This window comes from Ptychodera flava, chromosome 12 (genome assembly GCF_041260155.1).
Source record: "Ptychodera flava strain L36383 chromosome 12, AS_Pfla_20210202, whole genome shotgun sequence".
Lineage (NCBI taxonomy): Eukaryota > Metazoa > Hemichordata > Enteropneusta > Ptychoderidae > Ptychodera > Ptychodera flava.
In genome coordinates, this window is record NC_091939.1 from 9,919,241 (window position 1) to 9,942,206 (window position 22,966).

The following is a 22,966-nucleotide window of genomic DNA, read 5'->3' on the forward strand; positions in this document are numbered from 1 at the left end:
CATCAGGGGGGGATAGCCTGTGCCATCTGTTTGGTTGCAACGTATCGTATCCTTCTTTAGTCCTTTGTCTAATCTGTGCTCGGAGACTGGCTAGATTAGATTGGAAGGGCTTTGGATGTCGTGAGACTTGTTCTCTTACAATGTGGTCTTGTGCCTGTAGGTTGACAGTCCCTTCATTGTCTGTATGACCTATGCCTTCCAAACGCCAGAGAAGCTGTGTTTTATACTGGATTTGATGAATGGTAAGACGTGTTTCACTGTGCGTGTGTTATATACATTTAGAAAAAAAAACACACACTCCATCCATAACATTTCCTTTTCTTCTTTTACTATCATGATTCCATTTTCTGTTTTCAACCTTTTTTTCCAAACCAAGGCATTCATGCTGTTTGTGGACTTAGAGATCATCTGTTTAGCTGTGTTATTATTTTTTTCAATTTATTTTACGTTTTGTCTCATTTCGTGAACTTTTGTATCTCTGACACATCACTGCAAATTCCAGTTACAAAAGCAGGCTCCATCAGGCAAATGTTGACATTTTCGTGTTATTTGATATTAAGTTTGTTTTATGTTCTGTCTTCAATAGCCAACAAATTATCCTGTTGCTCAGAGAGAATACCTTGGTTTGTCTTTCCAAAGTTCTAACTCACATAAACCACACAAGATTTACTAGTACTAAACGTAACCCCTTTTTAGGATAGAAAAATTACCTTTGACTGAGTGCACTTTTACTGCAGTTTACTAACACTGTTTCAAAGTTGAAAACCTTTCAATTTTTGTCCAACTTTTGGGACACATTTTGCAACAATTCCGTACATCTGTTTTAAAAAACATGTATATATATATCGCAAATAGGAATCACCTTTTATCATTCATATTTGCTTTTCATTGGTGAACTTGTGAAGTGAATGTGATTATTTAGAATGTAGGCTCTACTGAAGAGAGCTTGTTAGTATTTGTCCTGTCCAACAAGGCTCCAACCAAAGAGAGCTTGTGAATATTTGTCCTGTCCAACAAGGCTCCAGTCCAGCTCCTTGTTTTTTTATCTGCCCAGTTGGCCATATATAAAATGTCAATGAATATTGTGATGGCATATACTGTTTAACTGTGGTTCTGTCTTGATTTGCCGACTGTGGTTAAAAACAAAAATCAGGTTTTTCAGTTTTATCAAGTGTTGCCATTGCCCTTGCAAATCTGAGAGATTTAAAATAAAAAAGACAGTGTGTTCACAAAAAACAGATTCATATTCAAGTCAAGTGGTGCAGACAGCCAGAAAATACCGTGAAAATTCTCCCTGAACCACTTACATGTTATTCTTTAAAGAGACCAAAAATCGCCTCAAAAAATTTAAAGTCCACTCTTCATTGAAATGAAGCTCTTGCTTCAAATAGAGTATGCAAAATCAGGCCACAGTAGCTGAGACTGGTACCTAAGTCTGGAACATTATGCAGATATTGCACTTCACTGAAAAACACATTTGACAAAGGAAACGGCCATCGCTTATCTGTGCATCAGTGTGAGTGGTCTCTTTAGGTCAAGTTGAATGTCACAGTTATGAGTTCTCTCATTCACTTTCCTCCAGTTTCTTCTCATTAAACCATCAGCAAGAAGTAAAATATTCACAAAGAGTCTGCAATATGACATTTTGTATCTCAAAAAGCAATGGTCATGCAATGAGTGTTGACCAGCATTGACCCGAAAAAGTTAGCTTCTGTTTTCACCTTGACAAATTATCAAATGAGTTCTGTGAGTCATGCTCATGGGAAAATGTCTGGTATCATATTTATTACCTTTTAACAAATGCCTTCCGGGCTCTAATTTAAGTTACACTAGCTTCTGCTTCATGAAACTGTTCAAATGCAAAACTTAGATATCTACAGTGTGAAAACACTGTTACACCGAAGTGTTTCACAGTCCAACAGGTGGAAAGTCTTTGTTTTACAGAGGCCTTAGGGTTTCAAAGCTAATATCCTGTCAGGTGTTGTTTATCCTTATAGTGTCTTTCTGTCCTCCTTTTGTTATTTGTGTCTGTATGGTGAAAGAAAATCCAGTGTCCCCAACTGTCACTTTGTCGGTGTTCGCCATCAGCCATGAATCATTGGTTTATGGACCGCTTGATTAAACGCTTGCTTCCATGAACAATGTCCATGCTTGCAGTGTGATACTAACCTCTCTGTGACACACTTACATTTCCAATGTTCACACACAATTTATGTACCGTTCCACCTTGACAACTGCTAATTTTCAAATGTCAAAGCCAGCTGTTTTGTGTGTGAATAGAAAAAGATTTTGATCATTCCGCATCTTAATAAAACATCACTCTTTGATTCTGTCATCTGCTAACCTGTATGTATATTTCTGTAAGCTTGAGGAAATGTTTTAATAGGCAATACGTTCTATGAGAAACAGTGGAACTCTTTTTTGCAGTGTACAGTCATTCGAAGCATGATGTACGCCATTGTTATAACAATCAATTGAACAACACTTTCTGTCTGTTGTAGCTGTACCGATAAAAATTGAGTGGCTGTTCTGCTAGATAGCATTCACAATGTTGACCAGAACATCTAAATTGAATTTGTGGGGAAAAAATACTGATATTAATATCAAACAAGTGGACCATTGCCATCTACTGACCACATGGCATAAAGATGTAAATGATTGTGGTGAATCCAGAGAAACTTATGGCTGCTCCAAATTTTGCCAAAAATCACTGGAATTTAAACACTCCAAACACAAGGTACTCTGTAACAGCTGCTGGCTTTTGTCAGCCCTGTGTGCAAGACTTTGCTGGAAATAGTGAAAAATATTTGTATACAAACAAAATTATGAATTTGATCAATGTGTTGTCATATCTGAAAACAGCATGGAGCAATTGTGAAAGTCCAGATCAGTGTTTGTCATGTAGTTTGTCTAGGTTAGAATGCACCTTGGAAACATGTTTGGACTAACAAACTATTTCAGTACTTTCTTGATTTACTGCATGTGCAGGCTCATTTTAAATTCGAGTAAGAATAATCTTCACTGTCATAGTTTTTTGAAAATCAAAAATCAAAAATTTTGTTTTCCCCCATAGAGTTAATGAAGGCATTGCTGCCATTTTGAATTTCAAGTAAATGTGAGGTAATTTGTTTCTCTAACATGGAACTTTGCAAGATAACTCCAAATTTAGTAAGGGAATGGTTGAAAGCAAAAGTTTAAGTCTTTCACTTTCGAGGCTCATGTTACCTGAAAGTCAAATTACAACTCTGCTGTAATACACCGACTTGAAAGAATCATAGTTTTACCGTACCTGTAGAGCAAACTTAAGATTTCAAAACATTTTGAAGGGAACAGGAACAAACAAATTTTTTTGTAGAGAAGGGCAGACATTGTAACAATTAATTACACAATCATGTGATAATTTGTGTTTGAGCATCTCTGTCATTTGCAACCACTCACCAATTACATCGAAAGTGAAATTGGTACAGACTCAAGTTTCTCTCATACCACATGTCAACTCTGTTATTAATACAGCCAAATATTTGGGATACATGGGGGGAAAAATGTTTGTGTGTCAAGGATTGCAGTGTGTCACAGAATGGAAGGGTATCGTCTATAATGCCACCTCCTTGTAAGAGATCATCGGTTTGACATTTCATGAACTTTGACATGGTTTGTGTTATGTGGTTTCTTTTTCCAATACAGGCGGGGATCTCCATTATCATCTGTCGCAACACGGTGTGTTTTCAGAAAAACAAGTGCAATTCTATGCGGCTGAGATCATTCTGGGACTAGAACACATGCATAACAGATTCGTCGTCTATCGCGACTTGAAACCGGCCAATATTTTACTGGACGAGCACGGGCATGTCAGAATATCTGACCTGGGGCTGGCGTGCGATTTCTCAAAAAAGAAGCCCCATGCCAGCGTGGGAACACACGGCTACATGGCACCTGAGGTGTTGTCCAAAGGAACGGCCTATGACTCAAGTGCAGACTGGTTTTCATTTGGATGTATGCTTTACAAATTACTCAAAGGGTGAGTTTTCCACCTTTATCTCACAATCAGCAACTCATGTCATTTGGTCGGCCACTTTTCAGAAGGCCAACCTGCAAGAAAATATAACAACATACAATGGTTTTACATAATCTGTAGTTTCTCAGTCCACTCCTTGTTTCAAATTGGGTCCAGCCCTTCAATTTGAATACCCTGGGATTCAGTCGACTGTCTTGCGCTGAAAAGTTTAAACGGAGAAGTTGAGAAGAGTGTTCCAGTCTGGCTAAATGCTCTAGAAGTTAACTCTATTACGAGAATATCACATCTGTGAAATTTTTGGCCAAAAAGTAGAAAGTCTCAAACAATTTTGACTTAATTGATTGTAGAAAATGTAAAATGAAAAGGGTTGACTTGCTCTTTTGTAGGAATGTCAGGAGTGAGTCGTAGAGACTCTGTTCTTACGGCTGAAAGATATGCCATGAGAGAAAATAATCTTTCTTTCAATTACGGCTTTTTTGAAAAAGAAAATGTCATCTTTGAAAATGTCTTTTAGTAAAAGCCCTTTGAGTGTCACCACCTTGCTGGCCTTTTTAATGTTGTATGTGATCTTCAATACACTATAGTAATAGCAGTTAACTTCCAGCGGGAATATTGTATTTTTGTGACATCTCCCGAGGTGTTTGATAATCATATTCAGCCTGTCCTTCATTTCAGAATTAGAAGGAAATTACAAAAAAGGCAAAACCCTGAGAGATACCTTAAATCCAGACTGCTTTGTAGAATGTTTGAGTGCAAAAAATTGATTTCCCCTACAAATTTAACAAACAAACATCTCAACTGAGATCTAGGGAAAGTGATGCGGTGAAAACACCACCATATTTTCTCCTCAAGTTTACCGCAGTCTACAGTTGACGTCATTCACGTCTGCAAGGTTATTGCGTAAACCACTGTTCGACCTTCCTTGTCCACTGCTGGCCACAGTGCCATCTGTACAGGTGTTTGATTTGTACACAAAATTATACAGTAAGATCAGAATTTTTAACAGTGTCTAGAAATATCTGTGCTGAGTCTTCAAATTATCACCTATCACAGTGACATTTTTTGCGCCTTTTGTGCAAGTAAACACAGGCACACCTTGGGTATAATGGGCCCATCCTGCTTCCTAGCAGTAATCTGCCTGCCCTATAGGCAGCCTTTCATCATAAAGAGATAGAAACTTACCCAGACTTGGATAGTGTTGAATTTTAATAATGCTAAGTGTGATCCCCAGCATGTTTTAATCCTGTCCAGACCCTCAACAGAGCACAACCTGAAGGTCACGCTGTTACAATCACCATTCACATACCTGCTGCTCAGTCAGTGTTAAAAGCCGTAACTCTTGATAGTATTTTCGTTATTTCCTCTCTATAAAACAAATACACTTGCTGATTCTTATCCCATAGATATGTTGGAAAAAGTATAACCCTTGCAGACGCCAGATATACAGTATGCAATGCTATTCTTTATAAATGAATTCTTTGTAGTCCTTACTAAAATTCAGTACTCAATAATATTTGGCATCACTCACACAAAAGTTGTATTGATAAGTTGAAGACTAGGCATTTTGATGTGAAGAATTTTTGAGCTGGAAAAAATGGATTATATGTACAGAACAAAATACTAGAAGACAAGTGAAACGTTATAGCTAATGGATCGTATATTGACGCGAAAACAAACACTTGAACCCAAGAATCAAACATCTTTGACCGTTTATCATTTAAATACTAAATGACCTCAGGCGTCCTTTCAAAATCTTTCTTTAATCTTCCCAGTGAACTTAACATGTTTACACCATACCCCCACCCCCAAGTTCAATACATCTCCAATATTTCCAATAAGGGGAAAAGACCATTATACAGGAAAATGGGGTGAAAGCTATAAAAGAAAGTGTCGCAGTCATACTGTACAGAATGCAGGAGACTTTGTACAACCAAAGAGCATCAACAATTATGTGGCTCTAGATTAATGATGTCACACCAAATATCAGAATATTGTATATTCTCTCAGCTGGTTTTGGGGATTTCAATAAGTTTGTGACAAGCTCACTTTCCTTAGGCTTTAGTGGTATTGCAAGTGAGTCTTCCGTTCACTTTTCCGTTGCACTGCCCTTGAGCTGAGAATACTCCATCCTCTTAACACCCACATGTGTGTGTGTGCTTGTACTTGAAACGTCTGATTACCCCGTCACAGGAAGAAAAAAAGAGAGTCAGTCCATCATCATTTCTGAATTCCTACCATCTCAGAGATTATTAGTCCCCGCAGACGCAGTCCAGCAGGGACTTATAGAATGGTCCTGTCCATCCGTCCGTGCATCTGTGTGTCCTTCTGTCAGCAGCCGTTTCTCTGTCAGCCCTGTGCCAATTTTCTTCAAACTGTGTGCAAGGATAAAGTACTGTGCCATACATACACATGTCAATTTATTTTGCGATACGATCGAATATGGCCGCCGGGCAGCCATTTTGTTGCAAATTTTTCATGATATTTTTGAACCATAACTCAACTATCCCTGAACTGATTTCATTCAATGTTGGTACACAGATAAAATACTATGGCATATATATGCACGTCAATTTATTTTGCGATACGATCCAATATGGCTACCGGGCGGCCATTTTGTTGCGATTTTTTCATGTTTTTGAACCATAACTCAACTATCCCTGAACAAATTTCGTTCAAACTTGGCACACAGACATTGTATTGTAGTGTGCATGTATATATCAATTAATGGTGCAAGTGGGGACTGTGTCATCAGCGATGGCTTGTTTATTCACAAAAACAAGTTAACAAAATCATTTCTGATTGTTTTGGTATTTTTTGTTTCTTGTTGGCAACTACTGATAACCCATTGTCAGGTATGGATGGTAAAAATTAAAGTGTAGCTTGATTTTTTGCTCTTTCTTCATTTGCTCATGTGTTTACACACGTGAGCATATGTCGCAGCGATGTCTGTCTGTCTGTCTGTCTGTCTGTCGTCTGTCTGTCTGTCTGTCTGTCTGTCTGTCTGTCTGTCTGTTGGTCCGATATTTCAAAAACGGCTTATCAGATCAGAATCAAATCTGGTACATAGATTCAGTTAGCAAATGGCAAGAACTGATTAGTTTTTTGGTGGGTGTTGCTTGCATACTTTTTGCTCATTTGCATAATTAATGATTTTAGAAAAAACGGATATTCATTAAAACGACTACACACAATTTGATGAGATTTGCTACAAATGTTGATCACACCAAGATATATCAGTAGTAGGAACCGTTAAGGGGTGACAAGAAAGAGAGTTGCTAATTTGCATCTTTAATGAACTTTCCTAAATAGGGATATATGTCTGATTTGACTTGATCAAAATCGACCAAACTTGGTATGTATATTAAAGATACTATGATTTAACATTATTGAAAGTCATTAAGCGTTTTAACTGCAGCCAATTCCTAATTTACATATTTAATGAACTTTGCCAATTAGAGATATATATTTAAATTGACTGGACCAAAGTTGATGAAACTTGCTACATGTATTGAAGCTACTATGATACAACATTTTTGAAAGTCATTAAACATTTTTACTTCAGCCAATTCCGAATTTGCATATTTAATAAACTTTCCAAATTAGGGATATATATCTGAATTAACTTGATTGTAGTTGTTGAAACTTGCTATACACATCAAAGATACTGTGATATAATATTATTGAAAATCAAAAAACATTTTTACTTCAGCCAATTCCTAATTTGCATATTAAATGAATTTTCATAATTAAGGATATTTATCTGAATTGACTTGATCAAAATTGATGAAACTTGCTATGTACATTAAAGACACTATAATACAATATTATTGAAAGTCATTAAGCATTTTCTCTTCAGCCAATTCCTAATTTGCATATTAAATGAACTTTCCTAATTAGAGATATATATCTGAATCAACTTGACCAAAGTTGACAAAACTTGCTACATATACTGCAGATACCATGATACAACATTGTTGAAAATCATTGAGCATTTTTACTTAAGCCAATTCCTTATTTACATATTGATGACCTTTGCTTATAAGGGATATATACTGGATTTACTAGATCAAAGTTGACAAAACATGCTATGTACATTGATGATTATACCAGGTTAAAACAATATCAAAAGTCATTTCACATTTTCATGTCAGCTAATTTATAATTTGCATGTCTAATGAGCTTTCACAGCTCGGCATATATGGCTTGAAGGACTTGGCCAACGGTAATTACACTTGCTATATAAAGTGGTGATACAATAACAGCAGTAAAAGAACTTTGATATTTTATTTCAGCTACTTACATATATGTATACTTCAAGACCTAATCGGCGGTGATTAGTGTTCATTACGTTGATCATAATATTTTCAATTAAGTTGCAAACATGTGGCAAAGGTTAAAATTTACACATAACTGCGATATATAATGAACAAGTGAGCATTTTCAGTTCATATCTGGTTTTTAGAAAGCAACACACACAGTTCAGAGTTGACAAACTCCGATCTTCCATTTCTCTATCTTTCCTGAACACATTTACACAATAAATACCGAGCACTGTATGAACTGTAAGAACATGTCATAGGGTATTCAAATAATGGCGGAGAAAAGTGACAACCTTTTTGTTATAAAAATGGCATTTTTAGAGTATGAAGAATACTTCTTGACTTTGTTGCAAGTAACAATCAAATCAATCAGATTTGAGAAACATGTCATTCTGAAAGTTTATACAATGCCGTAATTTCTTGTGATAAGGAAAATCAAGTCTGTACCGTGTGAAATTCAATTCCCTTATTCTTGACCCATTTACACAGATCTAATGGTACATCCAAAGCACTCACAACACTTTCAAGTGAAAAGCAAGATGTTCTGTAAATATGATTTAACCTCTTTTTCAGAATAAAGACCTGTACATCATTTAGACCGTCACAAAATCAAGACTCATGTTCTGTGTGTCTATCACCTGATTAAAATATGTCCTGCCACAAACTAACAGTGTAGGAATATGCATGAAGGATGCAGACAATGTGGAAAATTATGACAAAAAAATTACACTTCCCTCCTCTCTCCCCCGCCCCCCCCCCAGTAGAAATGGAGGTTTGTTACTTTGTGTGAGATGTTAACGGCACAGTATGGGCACAGGGCAATATGAAGAATGGTTGAATGCTGCTCACGACATCCTACTTGTGTTATGCAGTGGCTAGAATTTCTGTTTCTGCAAATATGAAATTACATCCTCCACCCCCACCCCCCATGCACCGAGAGGGATGAAACACCCTGGTCAACAACCTTACAATTGTTGTGATTCTAATAAGTTCCCTGTTAAATTTAAAACCAATATTGCCCACTGGTGTTATTTGCTGGCATGGTCTTTCATCAGAGCTGTTTGTACAGGCACTCACTCCCGCAAGGTGTCAGATTATCACCTGTAAGGCAAAATTGTCAACAGCAAGGACATGGGTAGATTTAAACCCCAACAAGGCACCTGTAACGTATCAATTCTCACTGTGTTTTTTTTTCTCTCCTCTCTCATCCAGTCACAGTCCTTTTAGGCAGCATAAAACTAAAGACAAACATGAAATAGACAGAATGACCTTGACAATGGTAAGTGGCTTGCTGGGGTTCCTTTTGTTATTGTGTTTGCTCTTGTGATTAAGTATTTTGTCATCTCTGCCACCTTAGATTTATTTTGATACTTTGTATTCCTTGTGCAATCTCTACAGAAATATCCCATGATAATCCTGTTGGATTGTGTGGTACTATTATTATTATTAATATTATTACTTCTTTATTTCGGACGATGAGCATGTCCATATATATAAATGATTACAGAATTGGAGAAAAAATGATACAAAAATGGTGACATCAAGAAAAATTCATTTATGGCTTAGACCATGAAGATATATTTCTGTACAAAGAAACTCAGATTAGAAGACTGAATTTATCCATCTTCTCCTTAAAGCCGCACTTTTCAATCCCAGGTTTTCGCATTAGTGGAGTTCTCCTCCCAGTCAAACGCTTGGCCAGTATGATGTTTGATTTCTATAACACTGATTACACAAACTGATCTCAAACTTTTATCACATTTTGCTAATCCTGCAAACAGAGTTTATGCAAGCTATTGATTGACGGTCGGTTCAAATCGCCAACGGTCATTGATCCCCACCACAGACGCTCAAATTTCCTAAAAAATTGTCTTCCAGTCGCGTTAGACTTTAAATATAACCACAGAGTTCGATCGGCAGCAGCTTCGCGCTGACCACTTGGCAATCTGTCTGTCTTTTTTGCGGCCGGGGAAAAACTAAAAAGTGGCATTTTCTGGAGCGTGTGCCCGCTTGTTGCCTGTTTGGTGTCCGCTTACACAATGAACGCCGCCATACCTTGGCGTCCTTTTAAAGGGAGGCTCCGCCTTTAAGTCAGAAGTGAAGTACACAACATTATACACCTTATGTATAATTAAGTTTTCACTCATAGAAATTGCCATGGGACTTCCGAAGGATGATATTATGCTTTGGGGAACCATGTTCAAAATGCCACTGATAATCCTACAAGTTCAGGGAACTCATATATCATTGCAGGGTTCTGTAGGAAATTTTTGTAAGGTTCAGCTGTTTGTACAGACACTCACTCCCAGAAGTTGTCAGCTTATCACCTTTCGGTCATGCCACACAGATTTGAAGGGTATTTTTAAGGCTTGTCAATGCATAAACTTCAACCGGAAATCGTACAGTATATTCGCTAAAGGGAGGAAAACTGATTTTTAGAAGGCTCAGCAAAAGGCTTATCACGTGACTATTATGCAAAAATGACTGTGTACTGTGCACGGTCGAATTTCCCAATATCAGGGCTTTCAGAAAATATATACTTTATTGGGGTTTGGGACTTCTATAACTGAGAAAAAATAAAAATCTGAAAGTGTCAATAAGGTATCTAGCTACCTTAAAGAGGTTGCAAAGAATAGACAATCATGACAAATCTAAGAGAAAATGGCTGTCTGCTGAGCCCTGTGGAGAAACTTAAAGACTGTGGAGGGGCACAGTTTGAAAATTTTGCAAGAAAAACTTAGGAGATTGACATCGTAAATGATATGCCTGGTAAGAAGTGCTGGAGAAAATTAGAAAACCATTTAAGTCTGCAATCTTACCAGTTCCATGTAGTTGAAGATCCATATTAAAAGTGAAACATGCTGACAGTTTGGTGATTGTCTCCGAATAGCAATATCATTTTATTTTCCAAAATAGCATTGATTCCAATGCTGATTCCAGTAAATTGCCGAGTTGACATTTTGAAAGGAAGTCAGGCTTCACTTTTGGGAAAAGAATCACTGTTAACACTGTCCTTTCAAAGAATATAACAGTCGTTTGCTTCCTGAGTGTGCGCAAAGATCAGCACTGGTTTGGTGTCAAAGATGGATTACAAGTTATCGTCATAAATGTTTTTCAATCAGCTCTGTTACATTTTCATTGTCCCATTTTTGTTTAAAGAGTTCACTGTCAACTTTTCTTCTGACGAAAGATGACGTACTGAGATTGGAAAACTTGTAGCAGGGCTGAGGAATCTGGCAAAAGCTACCATAATTGTAGTGTGAAATGAATCTTGACAAGTGTATCAATTCAGATGAAATAAATACCTGTCACGTTTTAGGCATAAAGGGAGCACCATTACTGTTCCGTATGACACTATCATTAATGATTGTCAGATTTTAATAGATTATCATCATTTGATACAAGATATTCAGTCTTCTACTTGGTCACACATGCAGAATGTAGAATTCCCCCATTCTAGTAATGCCGCATACATGTTTCTGGCATACTCTATGAATGCACCTTGAGGACAGATATGTGGGCGCTCAAATTTTTACAATATCTGTTTGTTCTACCACTTGCGGGGGGGCTCATTCCAAAGCTGATGGAGTAAACAAAGTTATCACTGGCTTACTTTTGTGAAAATCAAAACTTTTACTTTTCCTCATAGCGTTAACACAGGGAAGGCATCCATTTTGAATTTCAAGTTTGTTAATTATTGGATAATTCATTTCCCTAGTACCAAATTTGCATGCTGTCCCCAATTTTTCAACTTTCACTCTTGATGTTGAAAGAGAATGAGTCTGAGCAAAAGTTCCCGGCTTTTACTTTCGAGGTGTGAACTACCTTAATGCAAAGTTTATCAACCAGTCTCCCTAGGTATCTCTGTACTTTGAAAATAATTGCCATTTCCAAAGATAGTGATGTAAGTCACTTCTCTTTTCTTACCCAGGATGTGGAATTTCCTGATTCCATGTCGCAAGAGATGAGGAATCTGTTGGATGGACTACTGAAGAGGGATGTCCCAGAGCGCTGTGGCTGCAGAGGCAGGGGGTAAGTTGTCATGGCAACAGAGCATGATGCATGTATCTGAGTAAAGTCGCAGAACTGTAGACAAGGGTGTGAAAGCGTGTGATGTAGAGTCTTTTGTTAGAAGCTGCACGTAACAAGGGCCTCGGAAAACACTTGAGGCTTCTGTAGATCCTTGAGAAAACTCTAGACCCAGGTGGCACTTTCAAATACCCATTGGTTATAATTATTCAATGAGGTGTTCTGAGATTTCACAGTACATACAGCAAGGCATCTTTGTCGACCATAGATTTGACAAAAAAGTAAAAACAGAAACACTAAGCTTTTCACAGTACAAAACACACAAGTATTCCACACAGCATGCAGGTGTTCTACCCAGCCTCTCACTCATAGACTTTACAAAGATCAGTATACTAGTGGTAAAAGCTACTATTTATTTTGAAGTAATTTTGACATGCTTAGTTGGACAGTATTAATGATATATGGTGATGTGAAGTTTTCAGATTAAGTAAGTTGATAATCTCTGAATTGATTCTGAATATCTAATGAGTGGTGTGGCTGAAGAGATTACTAAACAGTTTGTTTGTGATGTGTAGAATGAATGCACAGTTTGAAGGCTCTATGTTAGACCTCTATTGCCATTCTATGAAATCGGTTTTCCCAGCTTGATGATTAGGGATATTCATTTGTTCGTGCCCAATACACGGATAGCAATCAATTCAATCTGTCATTTAACCCACTCACTGCATTTCCAAAAGTCGGACTTTACTGCAGAAAACAATATGATTCACAGAAAACCATGATTATGAACTGGCTAATGCATATGAAAACCTGTCCATTATTTGAGGGGTATCCTGACGAGAGATGGGTCTGCAAGGATTTCTAGCTGTAATTTGGTTATTCGTGCGTGTTCTGTGTAGAGGTCTACCATCCAATGAGAAACTAGATTCCTTTCATCCTCCGGCTAGGATCTAATTTGACCTATCACGAGAGCCCCTTCTCAGCTTGAACTCTGTGCCAGGAGAGATGTGAATTATCCAATGAGCAGCTGTGGTAGTGTCTGCTGCAGGGCAAATCTAAGTGCAAGAGTCCTTCTCTGCGTGTTTTTGAAGTCAGTAGAGATTTATACCTCCCAATTTGTTGTCATCAAGCTCTTAAATCATACACTGCTCTCTATAATGTATCATCTGCAATATATATTATCATTTTCTGTTTCTACCTGTACAATTTCATCTTGCTGGTTAAAAGTTAGATTTCTCCGTTCAGACAAGCTGGATCACATTCATAGGTGAAAGGCCATGAGGTCATAAGTGAAAATCATGATAGTTTGACAAGAGGTTAAAGGTTAAAGGTCATAATTTAATTGAGTTGATCAGTCAAATGATATTGTTTGTGAAACTTGAGTAATATTGACCGGGAAGTATTTGTCCGTGCTCCTTTTGATGTTGGTTCTTTTAATTTCTAACAGAGCCTGTGAGTTGAAAGAGCATCCATTCTTCAAAGGCATTGACTGGCAGCAAGTTTACCTTCAGAAGGTAAGTCAGTATAATTTGACACAACTGATTCATCTCATATTTGTTTTTCCCAAAATACTTTTTGAGAGACCAGTTTACATGCACTGTCAGAGCTCATACACGAAATAATAAAAAAAAGTCGCGATGTTCTGAGCACAAACCCCTTAGGGACTTCAGTGTCCTTAAAAAGGACATGCCTGGTATTTTGCTGTGCCAGACGTGATGTAGAATCATTAAACTGTCTTTGAGATAAGGTTATGAGTGACGCAAGTCATGCTGCACGCTTTTGATAAAAGCCAGCTAGTCAATACTTATGCTCTATCCAGACAATGTAATTTATCAAGTCTGTGTTCCTTATTATGTATTTAGGTAGAAACCAAGCCTTTAAGAATATTGGATCATATGAAAATCTGACCAGAAAAGATGTTGATAACAACAGCACACAGCAAAAAGACAACTGACAAACACATTCACAATTTTTTTAGAAAGAAATAAAAAATAGAGCAGTGCAAACTTTTGACATTTTGTGATAGATACTTGCATACTGTGGATGTGTGCACAAGAACCACTAGTAATTACTGTTGACAATACAGCATGGGATGAATTCCCTTATGATATTATTCAAGGAGAAGTGGATATTTTCAAAGTTTATTAGTAACATATATTGATGCAATTGTTCGGACTGAAGAAGGTTAGAAAAATCAGTGATTAGGTTGCAATTTGTTGCCATTGTGTTGTGGCTTGAAAGAACTCCCATGGTGCATTTCAGCGTTTGTTGTCAGGAGAAAGCAGGGCTGGGTACCTTTCAACCTTTTCATTAATCTCTGTTGAAGGTTCAGATACAAGTATTGGGCGCTTTCCAAATCCGAACAAGGAATTCTATGCAACCAAATGAACCCATAACCCTATTGAAATATGTATTTCCTGAAAGTGTAGATATTGGCAAATGCTGTGATTTGTATTTGTAAACATCTTGTGCACTCTCAAAAATCTCAAAATATTGATTTTTACCCTCCCCTGTACAATTGCTGATGTATTGTAGATTGACATTTGTGTGATCAAAAAGCTGTTGTATATATCTTGCAAACTGTCTGTGATTTTTGTTTGATGCTTTAGACCATTTTCTATGATGCAACAATTTTCCGACTGGTTTGATCACATTCCCAGTGCAAAAAACATTTTTAAAGTCAATAATACAACATATGAAGATAGGTAAAAAATCCAAAACACAGTTTTTAAATTCATGTTGTCAATTGTTGGTGCCAATTTCAACCAGAAACACTGCAGCATTTGTGCGGGAAAGGTATTGAAATGATTTTTGTTAGGTTATGGAAATTAGTTGTCACATGATCCTCATGTAAATAATGATTACAAATAACATTTGCCAATCTTAAGGCTTTCGGAAAGTATATACTTTAAGGGAGTTACGAGCTCAAGCATAGTATTATGTAGAGTATTCATATTAGGAAGGACCCAGTACTTGCCCTGGAACTTTAACCCTTTGACGCCGAAGTCAATTTTTGTCACCTTTATAAAATGTAACCCAGTCAATTTTTTTTCAGATTTTGCCAAAATTTTGATAAAAACTGTAGCCAATGAAATTTTATGTCCATTTGTTCCAAAATTATCAAACAACTACCGGTACAGAAAAATTCATAAAATTTGTAAAATGTTGTACTCAAATTTTGGTGGGAAAAAATTACAGCTCTCAAAGGGTTAAGGAGACAAGGTGATGCTTGTGACTGGGATAGACGCAATTTAAAAATTTTTTTTGTGGAAATTGACCTCCTGTTTTTTAGACTCAGATAATATTTTGATGAAACGTTGACAAATGATTGCGGCATCTTCATTCAGGGTTTTGTAAACTTGCTATCCTCTGTGCAATATTGCACCATAACATGCTTGTCACTCAAACTTTATTTGCATAAAATAAGCCTATTTATATATAAAATGCAAAATCACATGCATGTTCTTTCAAATTGATGTGGTATTGATTTTTTTCCTCCACAAATCTCCAGTACATTGATCTGTTCTTTGTGGCCAGTATTTTCTCGCAAATATTTAATTTTTCACTAAATTGCCTTCGGTTTGCTGCTTCGTATGGCCGAGACAAATATGGATTGTCAATTCCATTCCCTGAAAAAACCAACACTACTGAATAGAATAAATATTAGTATAGGTAGACCATATGTATTTGTTAAGCTGATCCATATGGACGCGTAAATCGATAGGTAAAAAAAAAAGCCTAGATTATTTTTGATGAATTCAACAATAATTAGCCTGCAACATAACCTCTGCATTTCAAATGTACTTTCACTGTCCTTGTCATGATATTTTGTCAGTATTTATATATGTGTAATTTATATTACAAAAAATCTGTTCTTTGGTCCATTGACTACAGTATCCGCCACCATTGATACCGCCAAGAGGCGAGGTGAATGCTGCCGATGCTTTTGACATCGGATCTTTCGATGAAGAGGACACTAAAGGAATAAAGGTGAGTCATCTAATTCCAAGAAAAATCATATCAGCTGTTAGTTATGTATGCAGTGTGTACATCTCACCATAGAGGGCAGTGTTCAAGCTGTTCCATCTACATGTATCAGGTTTTCTTGTTCCAGAAAGGTACAAACATCTGACAAGGTATTTTCACACCTGTCTATATCTTCTCGTTGCAGTAAGACAAACTTTCTTTGCAAATGCTCGAAAATAAGGCAGCAGCTAGACTGAAAGTCTGGTCAGATCTTTAAAAATTGATAAGTAGGACTTGTCAACACAGGTTAACCAATGTTACAGTTCTTTTTGTTAGATTCTGTAGGTCCCTGAGCTGTGACAGTGCTTCCTGAACAAAAATAGATTTGGTTTGTTCATTTGCATGGCAAATTGTAGCAGTTAGTCTAAGTGACAATGCAAAATAGATTAACTCACAGTGGAAAGTGACCAGAAATTACAGAACATGCACTATTTATACTAATTAAGTTGCAAATAGGAAGCCTTTGCAGAGACAAGCATATTATGATAATAATTTTGTCAACTGAAATGAGTCTCATTAGACATAAGTCCAACTACACAGAATGAGAAAGAAGATGCAAGACTTGCAGATAGCAATATTTTCCCTGATTCTCTGTGCAATCCCAATAGTAACAGCTAGCCTGTATTATATATATCATCAATACCACAATTGGGACTTCGATAAACTCATGGTTCTCAGTCTACTGTTCATGAACATATAATGTTGATGTCTTTAGCTCTACAGATAATACTTGTATGCACATAAATTATATACTGTTTTCTTTAAAATAGTGTATGCACATACTATATTCATGCCTCAAGTACTGTTACCGGTAGCACACTTTTGATTAAACCAAAAAATATGATGACAGTTTTAAATAAACTTAGTCCAGTGGAATGAAAATAGGGGTAATATCTTTGGATGGAGTACATTCAAACAAAGAAGATTGGTACTTTAGTAGAGACTGGTGTAGTTCTGTGTTTATGGCATATATCATTTTCCGACCTCTGAAGGAAAATGCATTTGGTACAAAACATGATCAGACCTAAGGTGGGAGAGAAATGTTGAGGCAAGAAAGTGAACAGATAAAAATCTTTATCCATTTGAAAAATGTTTCTCTAAATGTTAGAGCTGGTTTGGTTGAATATTGCGAGGGGCTAATCAAATCACAAATTTTCTTTAGGATTTAAAAATAAAGGGCAAAAATGTAATAATTTTGGCGTAGAAGTTGGTTACAGTACCATGGAGCCTGTACTTTGATACAGCCATGCATCTATATTCTGTACGGTAAGCTATAAGTGTAGTTGAGATGTGACCCCAGACAACTTGCAAGGTCACATAATGCAAAGTTTGACAACTTAATCAGTATCAATTTAATTTGTTGGTCCATGAGGAGACGTCGATGACTTACCTGAGTGGCTCATGACTGGGCAATGCTTTTATAGGCTTACAAATAGCCACATCCATATTTAATTTTCTGGGTTATAAAACTTAAGACTTCTACTATATGCTTTTATTTCAATTTGTAATGGAATTTCAACTAGAGCAGCCCCAAGAGGGGAAATATCAATGCATCTCCATGCTGGCTAGGAGATGGTCCTTATAATGGAGATGAGACTCATTGAACACACCCATTGCTGTAACTTTTTACTTCTCGTTTTGTTGTTTTATATCCGTGTGAATTAATGATAAATCCAGTTACTGTCTAGTCAAATGTGACAGAACTGTTAAAGGGACATAAGCTGTAACTTGACGCAACTTTTTCAGTATTCTACTTCTGTATATCAACTACTGTGTCTGATCCTAATTCGTTTGTCATGCTGAAATTTTGAGTATTCATTTTGTCAACACAGCTTGTATGTGTGTAGTGATCATTGTTTATTGTTTACAAATGAATTCTTGTCCGGAATTGAATACAATTTTCAATAACAACAATGTAGATTATACTCATATCGGTTGTGTTGATATGCTAAATACTTGGCATTAAACAGTTTAGGGATTCAATGCAGAAAGTGTAGGGAAACCACAAAACAAAAGTTCTGAAAAAATAGCCAAAAGATACAGCTTGTGGTGCTTTAAAGCTCCTACAAATATTCTGTTGGTCCAGTCCAAGTAGAATAAATCTTTGAAAGTTGTATTATCTTTGATAAATGAAATCAACCGCACAGGGCCAGGAGCTGTAAATTTTATATGATTCTTCCACTGTTTTTGTCTTTAATGTAAACTACAGTTTCTTGCTTTACTCCCCAAAGCATATTGAGATACACAGTATTTAGCTTGTCAACTCAGCCTGTACATTGTTATTGTTGACAATTGAATTCTGGGCCGGGTTTGCTTTTAAATGTACAGTGCATTTGACACGTCGAGACACTGTGTATAGTTCTTTAATGTCCTGAAGCTGGGGTCTAATATTTGCGCTTTTTCATTTTTCATTCACCTGATTGTTGGATGCTTACACACACCGCTGGACAAAACACATTGAAAATGGAGCTATGTAAGCGGTCTGAAATCACCAAAGTGCGCCTGCAAACTGCGCCGACGCATTTCAAACTGCGCCCCCATTTTGCGCCGGTATATTGCGCCGCCAAAACTGCGCCCTTTACTCTGCGCCATTGCGAAGTTTCAATGTCAAGCACGGTATTAATAGTCTATTTTGGTTTAGTCGGGCGATTTCAAAGAACTATTCATGTTTTTCGTGGGGAATATGGTGAAATGTGTCACTTAAATGCGGAGGATGGGAGTAATTTTTTCCGACACGTATGTGAAGTATGTAATAACATCACCCGAGAGGGAAGGTAACTCGGCCAGTCGAGTGTCATTTGCATCGTAAATCGACCTTTGAATCTGTTTGTAGTTTCTACCCGAACCTTGTCGGTAAATACTTTCACAGTTAAAAAAGACGCTAAATTTTACTCTCAAACTATTTCGATGGCCAAATATTTCTGCCATTATACTTTCGTAGGGTAACTTTATACTCAGTATATGGCGAGAGTGTCCCAGCTGTCTCAGTGTCTGAATAGGCAGTGCAGCAGTAAACCGGACACTCCATACTCATTCCCTTGTTTGATCGGAACCTCGTGGACCGTAACACTTGCGCTAGTCTAATTCCCCGACCTTTGAATCGTCCAATAATTGCTACTTCCAACTCATGACGACCCCAAATGATAAGGAATGCGACTGATTCTGAAACTCTCAGTTCATAGAAGAGTCAAAATGCGATCACGTTTGCGACTGAACTTGAGACTCCCATTTCGCTTTGTGATGTACATTTGCGAGTGAATTTGAGACTGGGTCTGAGACTCTCATTTAACGTGCAAACAGCAAATGCGACCGTTCTTACGACTGACTTCCTGACGTAAGGTATGTAAGGATACCGGAAATCGACAAGTGCGAGGCTAAATTTAGGAGAGCGTATGTGATGAGGGCTTGAAGTGTACATGCTCACTTTGAAAGTGCGAGCGATAGTGAGAATGTGAAGTGAACTCGGTCTGTACATAGTTAGTGCTTGTCAGCATTTATTTCATCACTTTGGTCGAATGAAAACTTACGATCAAAGTCATTGCTAAAACAGCGATACGATCTCCATGGAAGTACAGTGCTGTGTCCGTATCATGAGCGAACCGCTGAGTGAATTCATCATTGAAGTCCCCGATGGAAATTATTGCAACACACTAATTTCCAAACATCAAGAAGTTGATATATTCGTCTAAATAAAAATATGAATGAGACATTCATCTTTACATAATGGAGAATAGAAATTATATCTGACTACGAAGAACTTTATTTACCAGGTTTTAAAAATCGGCGAGAGACTGATCGGGCTGGGACGTACGATTCACAGACTGATTCAAAGTGGTGGTCAAAGTGAAAGGGGACGCCATGAACACTCAATCCCGATGGGTATTTATATAGTTATGTCAAAAACGGGAGTCACGACCGTGATTGGATTATTCAGAGTCAATTAACCTTGAAACGGACCAAACGATAGCACACAATTACATACAATCTAGGTCTAGCGTCCTCTGATACTACGGGGGGTTTCCGAGTCCCTGTCGCGGTTCGGAAACGACCTGCTGACAGCTGATGACAAAACGCACTCATACTTTTGATCATAGACCCTGGAGCGAGTTTTTTGATGATTTCTAGCTTCCTTACCCTATAAACAACTTGAAACTAAAATGAAAGATGAAAAAGATCCGTGAACGGACGAGAGGTTTCCTGTAGAAACTTCAGATATTTACTGAGGCGGATCATCTATTGTTTTACATCAATGGGCGGATCATGGAAGTGAAATTTACCTCAATGGATGGAACAATCAGAGCACCGATAATATGGCATTTCCCGTTTGATTTCCAAAACATCATCGTGGAGTTTCTAACAGAAAGGAAAAAAATTGAAACGACAACTGATATCATGTCATTTACATGTAAATACAGGCTTTTAATTGTTCATTCATTTTAGTTATTATCGTCGTGCCGTTTTAGAACATTTTTGAGGACCTAAACGACATCATGTGTTGGTCCATTGCCATGGAATCCGATGTCAACGAAAGGCGGTGACTTTTTTGTCAAAGTTGAATAAAAATTTCCTTTCTGGTTGTGTTAGTCAATTAATCGAATTTTTTTTTTCCAAATTGATCATAAACCCTCGATTCTCCCGTCTATGATTCGATATTCACTGACTCATTCTTTCTCTTCTTTGTCGATCGATGATTTGTTGAATAAAACAAACCTAAACTTTCGGACATCATATTTTTTTCTTGTGTACACTGTCGGTTTAATGTGCAACCATACGCTGATCGCCCATATTCTCCATAAAGCTAGTCATAACAATTCTGCGACAAATCCGTGGTGTTTCTCCTCGTGAACGTCCTTGAACCCGTAGCCGCGACCATTGTTTTTTGATGTGTTCCGTGCTTGATGATTGGTAGAATTAATGTATCAAAATTTGAAGACACATGTGATGGAAACCTGTGATTGTTAGACAATTGACGGTGTGTAGGGGCGAGACGGAAGGCAACAATCCAAGGACCAAGCTAGGGAGCATCATGCATTGCATGCTTTCTAAACAATAAGCCGCGTGTTTCCATATCTATATACCATACGAAATCCGGCTTTGACCAATGTTCCTGTCCTGTTTCGGAGGATAACTTTCGAGCTGCATAACCGATGTTGAGGTTCAGATATCCGAACATCTTTCGTGTTCGAAAGGCTTATTGATTTACAGAGAATACAACTTTTGTATAATTGGTTTACGTGTACATAACCCAGCACACGGGGCAAAGCCAATACTTACCAATACCAGGTTGGAAAATTTCAGCGAGTCACTCTCATCAGAGGTCGAGGAAAACAAATACGTCGGTATCATTGCTCCGCCATGTTTAGTTGTTTGTACGACTAGTTTGAAAGTCATACACTTTCTTAACGGTGAAATTCATATTGCCATTCAATATTTTACACACGAAGTCACCTGTAACCTTCATTGGGAAGCAAAAACGTTTACACAGAATGTTTTTATAGTGATAACTAGCTCCAGGCCGTGACATGTCTCTAGTTGCGAAGAAAGTTCGTAAATCAAAATCGACATCAACATTTAGCGGTGATCCTGAACCGTTAAATAAAGTCGGCAAAATAAACATCAAATGGCTAAACTTTTGGGGAGAGAGAAAGAAAGAGAGAGAGAGAGAGAGAGAGAGAGAGAGAGAGAGAGTACTTTTGGGGGAGAGAGAAAGAAAGAGAGAGAGAGAGAGAGAGAGAGAGAGAGAGGAGAGGGAGGGAGGGAGGGGTTTATGCAGTCGCGAACTGATCATGGTCTTTAGGATGGATAAGTGCAGGGTCAGTTTACACATTTGCGCTGCACAGATATCGAAAATGTACAGATACTTTCCCGAAATTTGACTTATTTTATAACATGAGTAGAACAAAACCAAAAATATTGACGTTACTCTTCGGATGTTTGACTTGCAAGTTTGCTAAAGTTAGATTACATGTATACTTACAGAAAATGGTCGCCGTAGTCTTCTGTTCAAAAGATATATGTTCTTCACAACACACGTTTCTTATGATCGGTGATGTCACATTTTATTATTTTTACCTTCTCGTGTCTATTTATAGACAGAGAAGGTATTAGAGTTGAAAAACCAGTATGCTGGTGTCAACTACTTCCGTCTGTCAATACTTCCGTCTGTCAAGATCCGTTGACGTCATGCCATTGTGATGGGTCATATCATAAACTGGTGGGGATGTTCATGGTTCAGGTTGAGGTGCAGGAGAACGATTTTGAGCTGTGACAAAAATCAAAAGGGACTTCGCGGCATAGCCACAGTGTTAAGCCTTTCTCCAAGGTTCTTAGTTGACCACGATCTATTACAGACTACTGAGCTGACGTTAGGGGTACTCACTTTATGTTGGCTCACTCTGTGTGCGCTAGTGTTTGGTACTGAGTTGCGTTATTATCCCCTCATGGCCTCACGTGATATGGGCCTATTGCATAATCTGCAGATGATCATATGCCTCTGATGAGTCTGAAAACGGTCATTGTGCAAGCCTATCGGCATTTTCCTTGCATTTTTTCTCATTAAATTTTGCAAAATATCGGC

The 22,966-nt window shown here is 37.6% G+C and overlaps 1 protein-coding gene across 4 annotated transcripts in view; it reads left to right on the forward strand.

Annotated features, from left to right (window-relative positions):
• The window catches only part of LOC139144929 (G protein-coupled receptor kinase 3-like), a 152,221-nt gene that overhangs the window by 102,818 nt on the left and 26,437 nt on the right, over window positions 1-22,966 (forward strand). For 3 of the 4 annotated variants that reach the window (XR_011554875.1, XR_011554876.1, XM_070715762.1), the window contains exons 10-15: window positions 161-242; window positions 3,685-4,018; window positions 9,547-9,613; window positions 12,266-12,366; window positions 13,811-13,877; window positions 16,258-16,353. Coding sequence is in view for 1 of the 4 variants with exons in the window: in XM_070715762.1 (XP_070571863.1) it covers window positions 161-242; window positions 3,685-4,018; window positions 9,547-9,613; window positions 12,266-12,366; window positions 13,811-13,877; window positions 16,258-16,353 (747 nt within the window). In the remaining 3 variants the exon portion in view is untranslated. The remainder of the gene's footprint in view (window positions 1-160; window positions 243-3,684; window positions 4,019-9,546; window positions 9,614-12,265; window positions 12,367-13,810; window positions 13,878-16,257; window positions 16,354-22,966) is intronic. The other variant, XR_011554877.1, reaches the window with a different exon arrangement.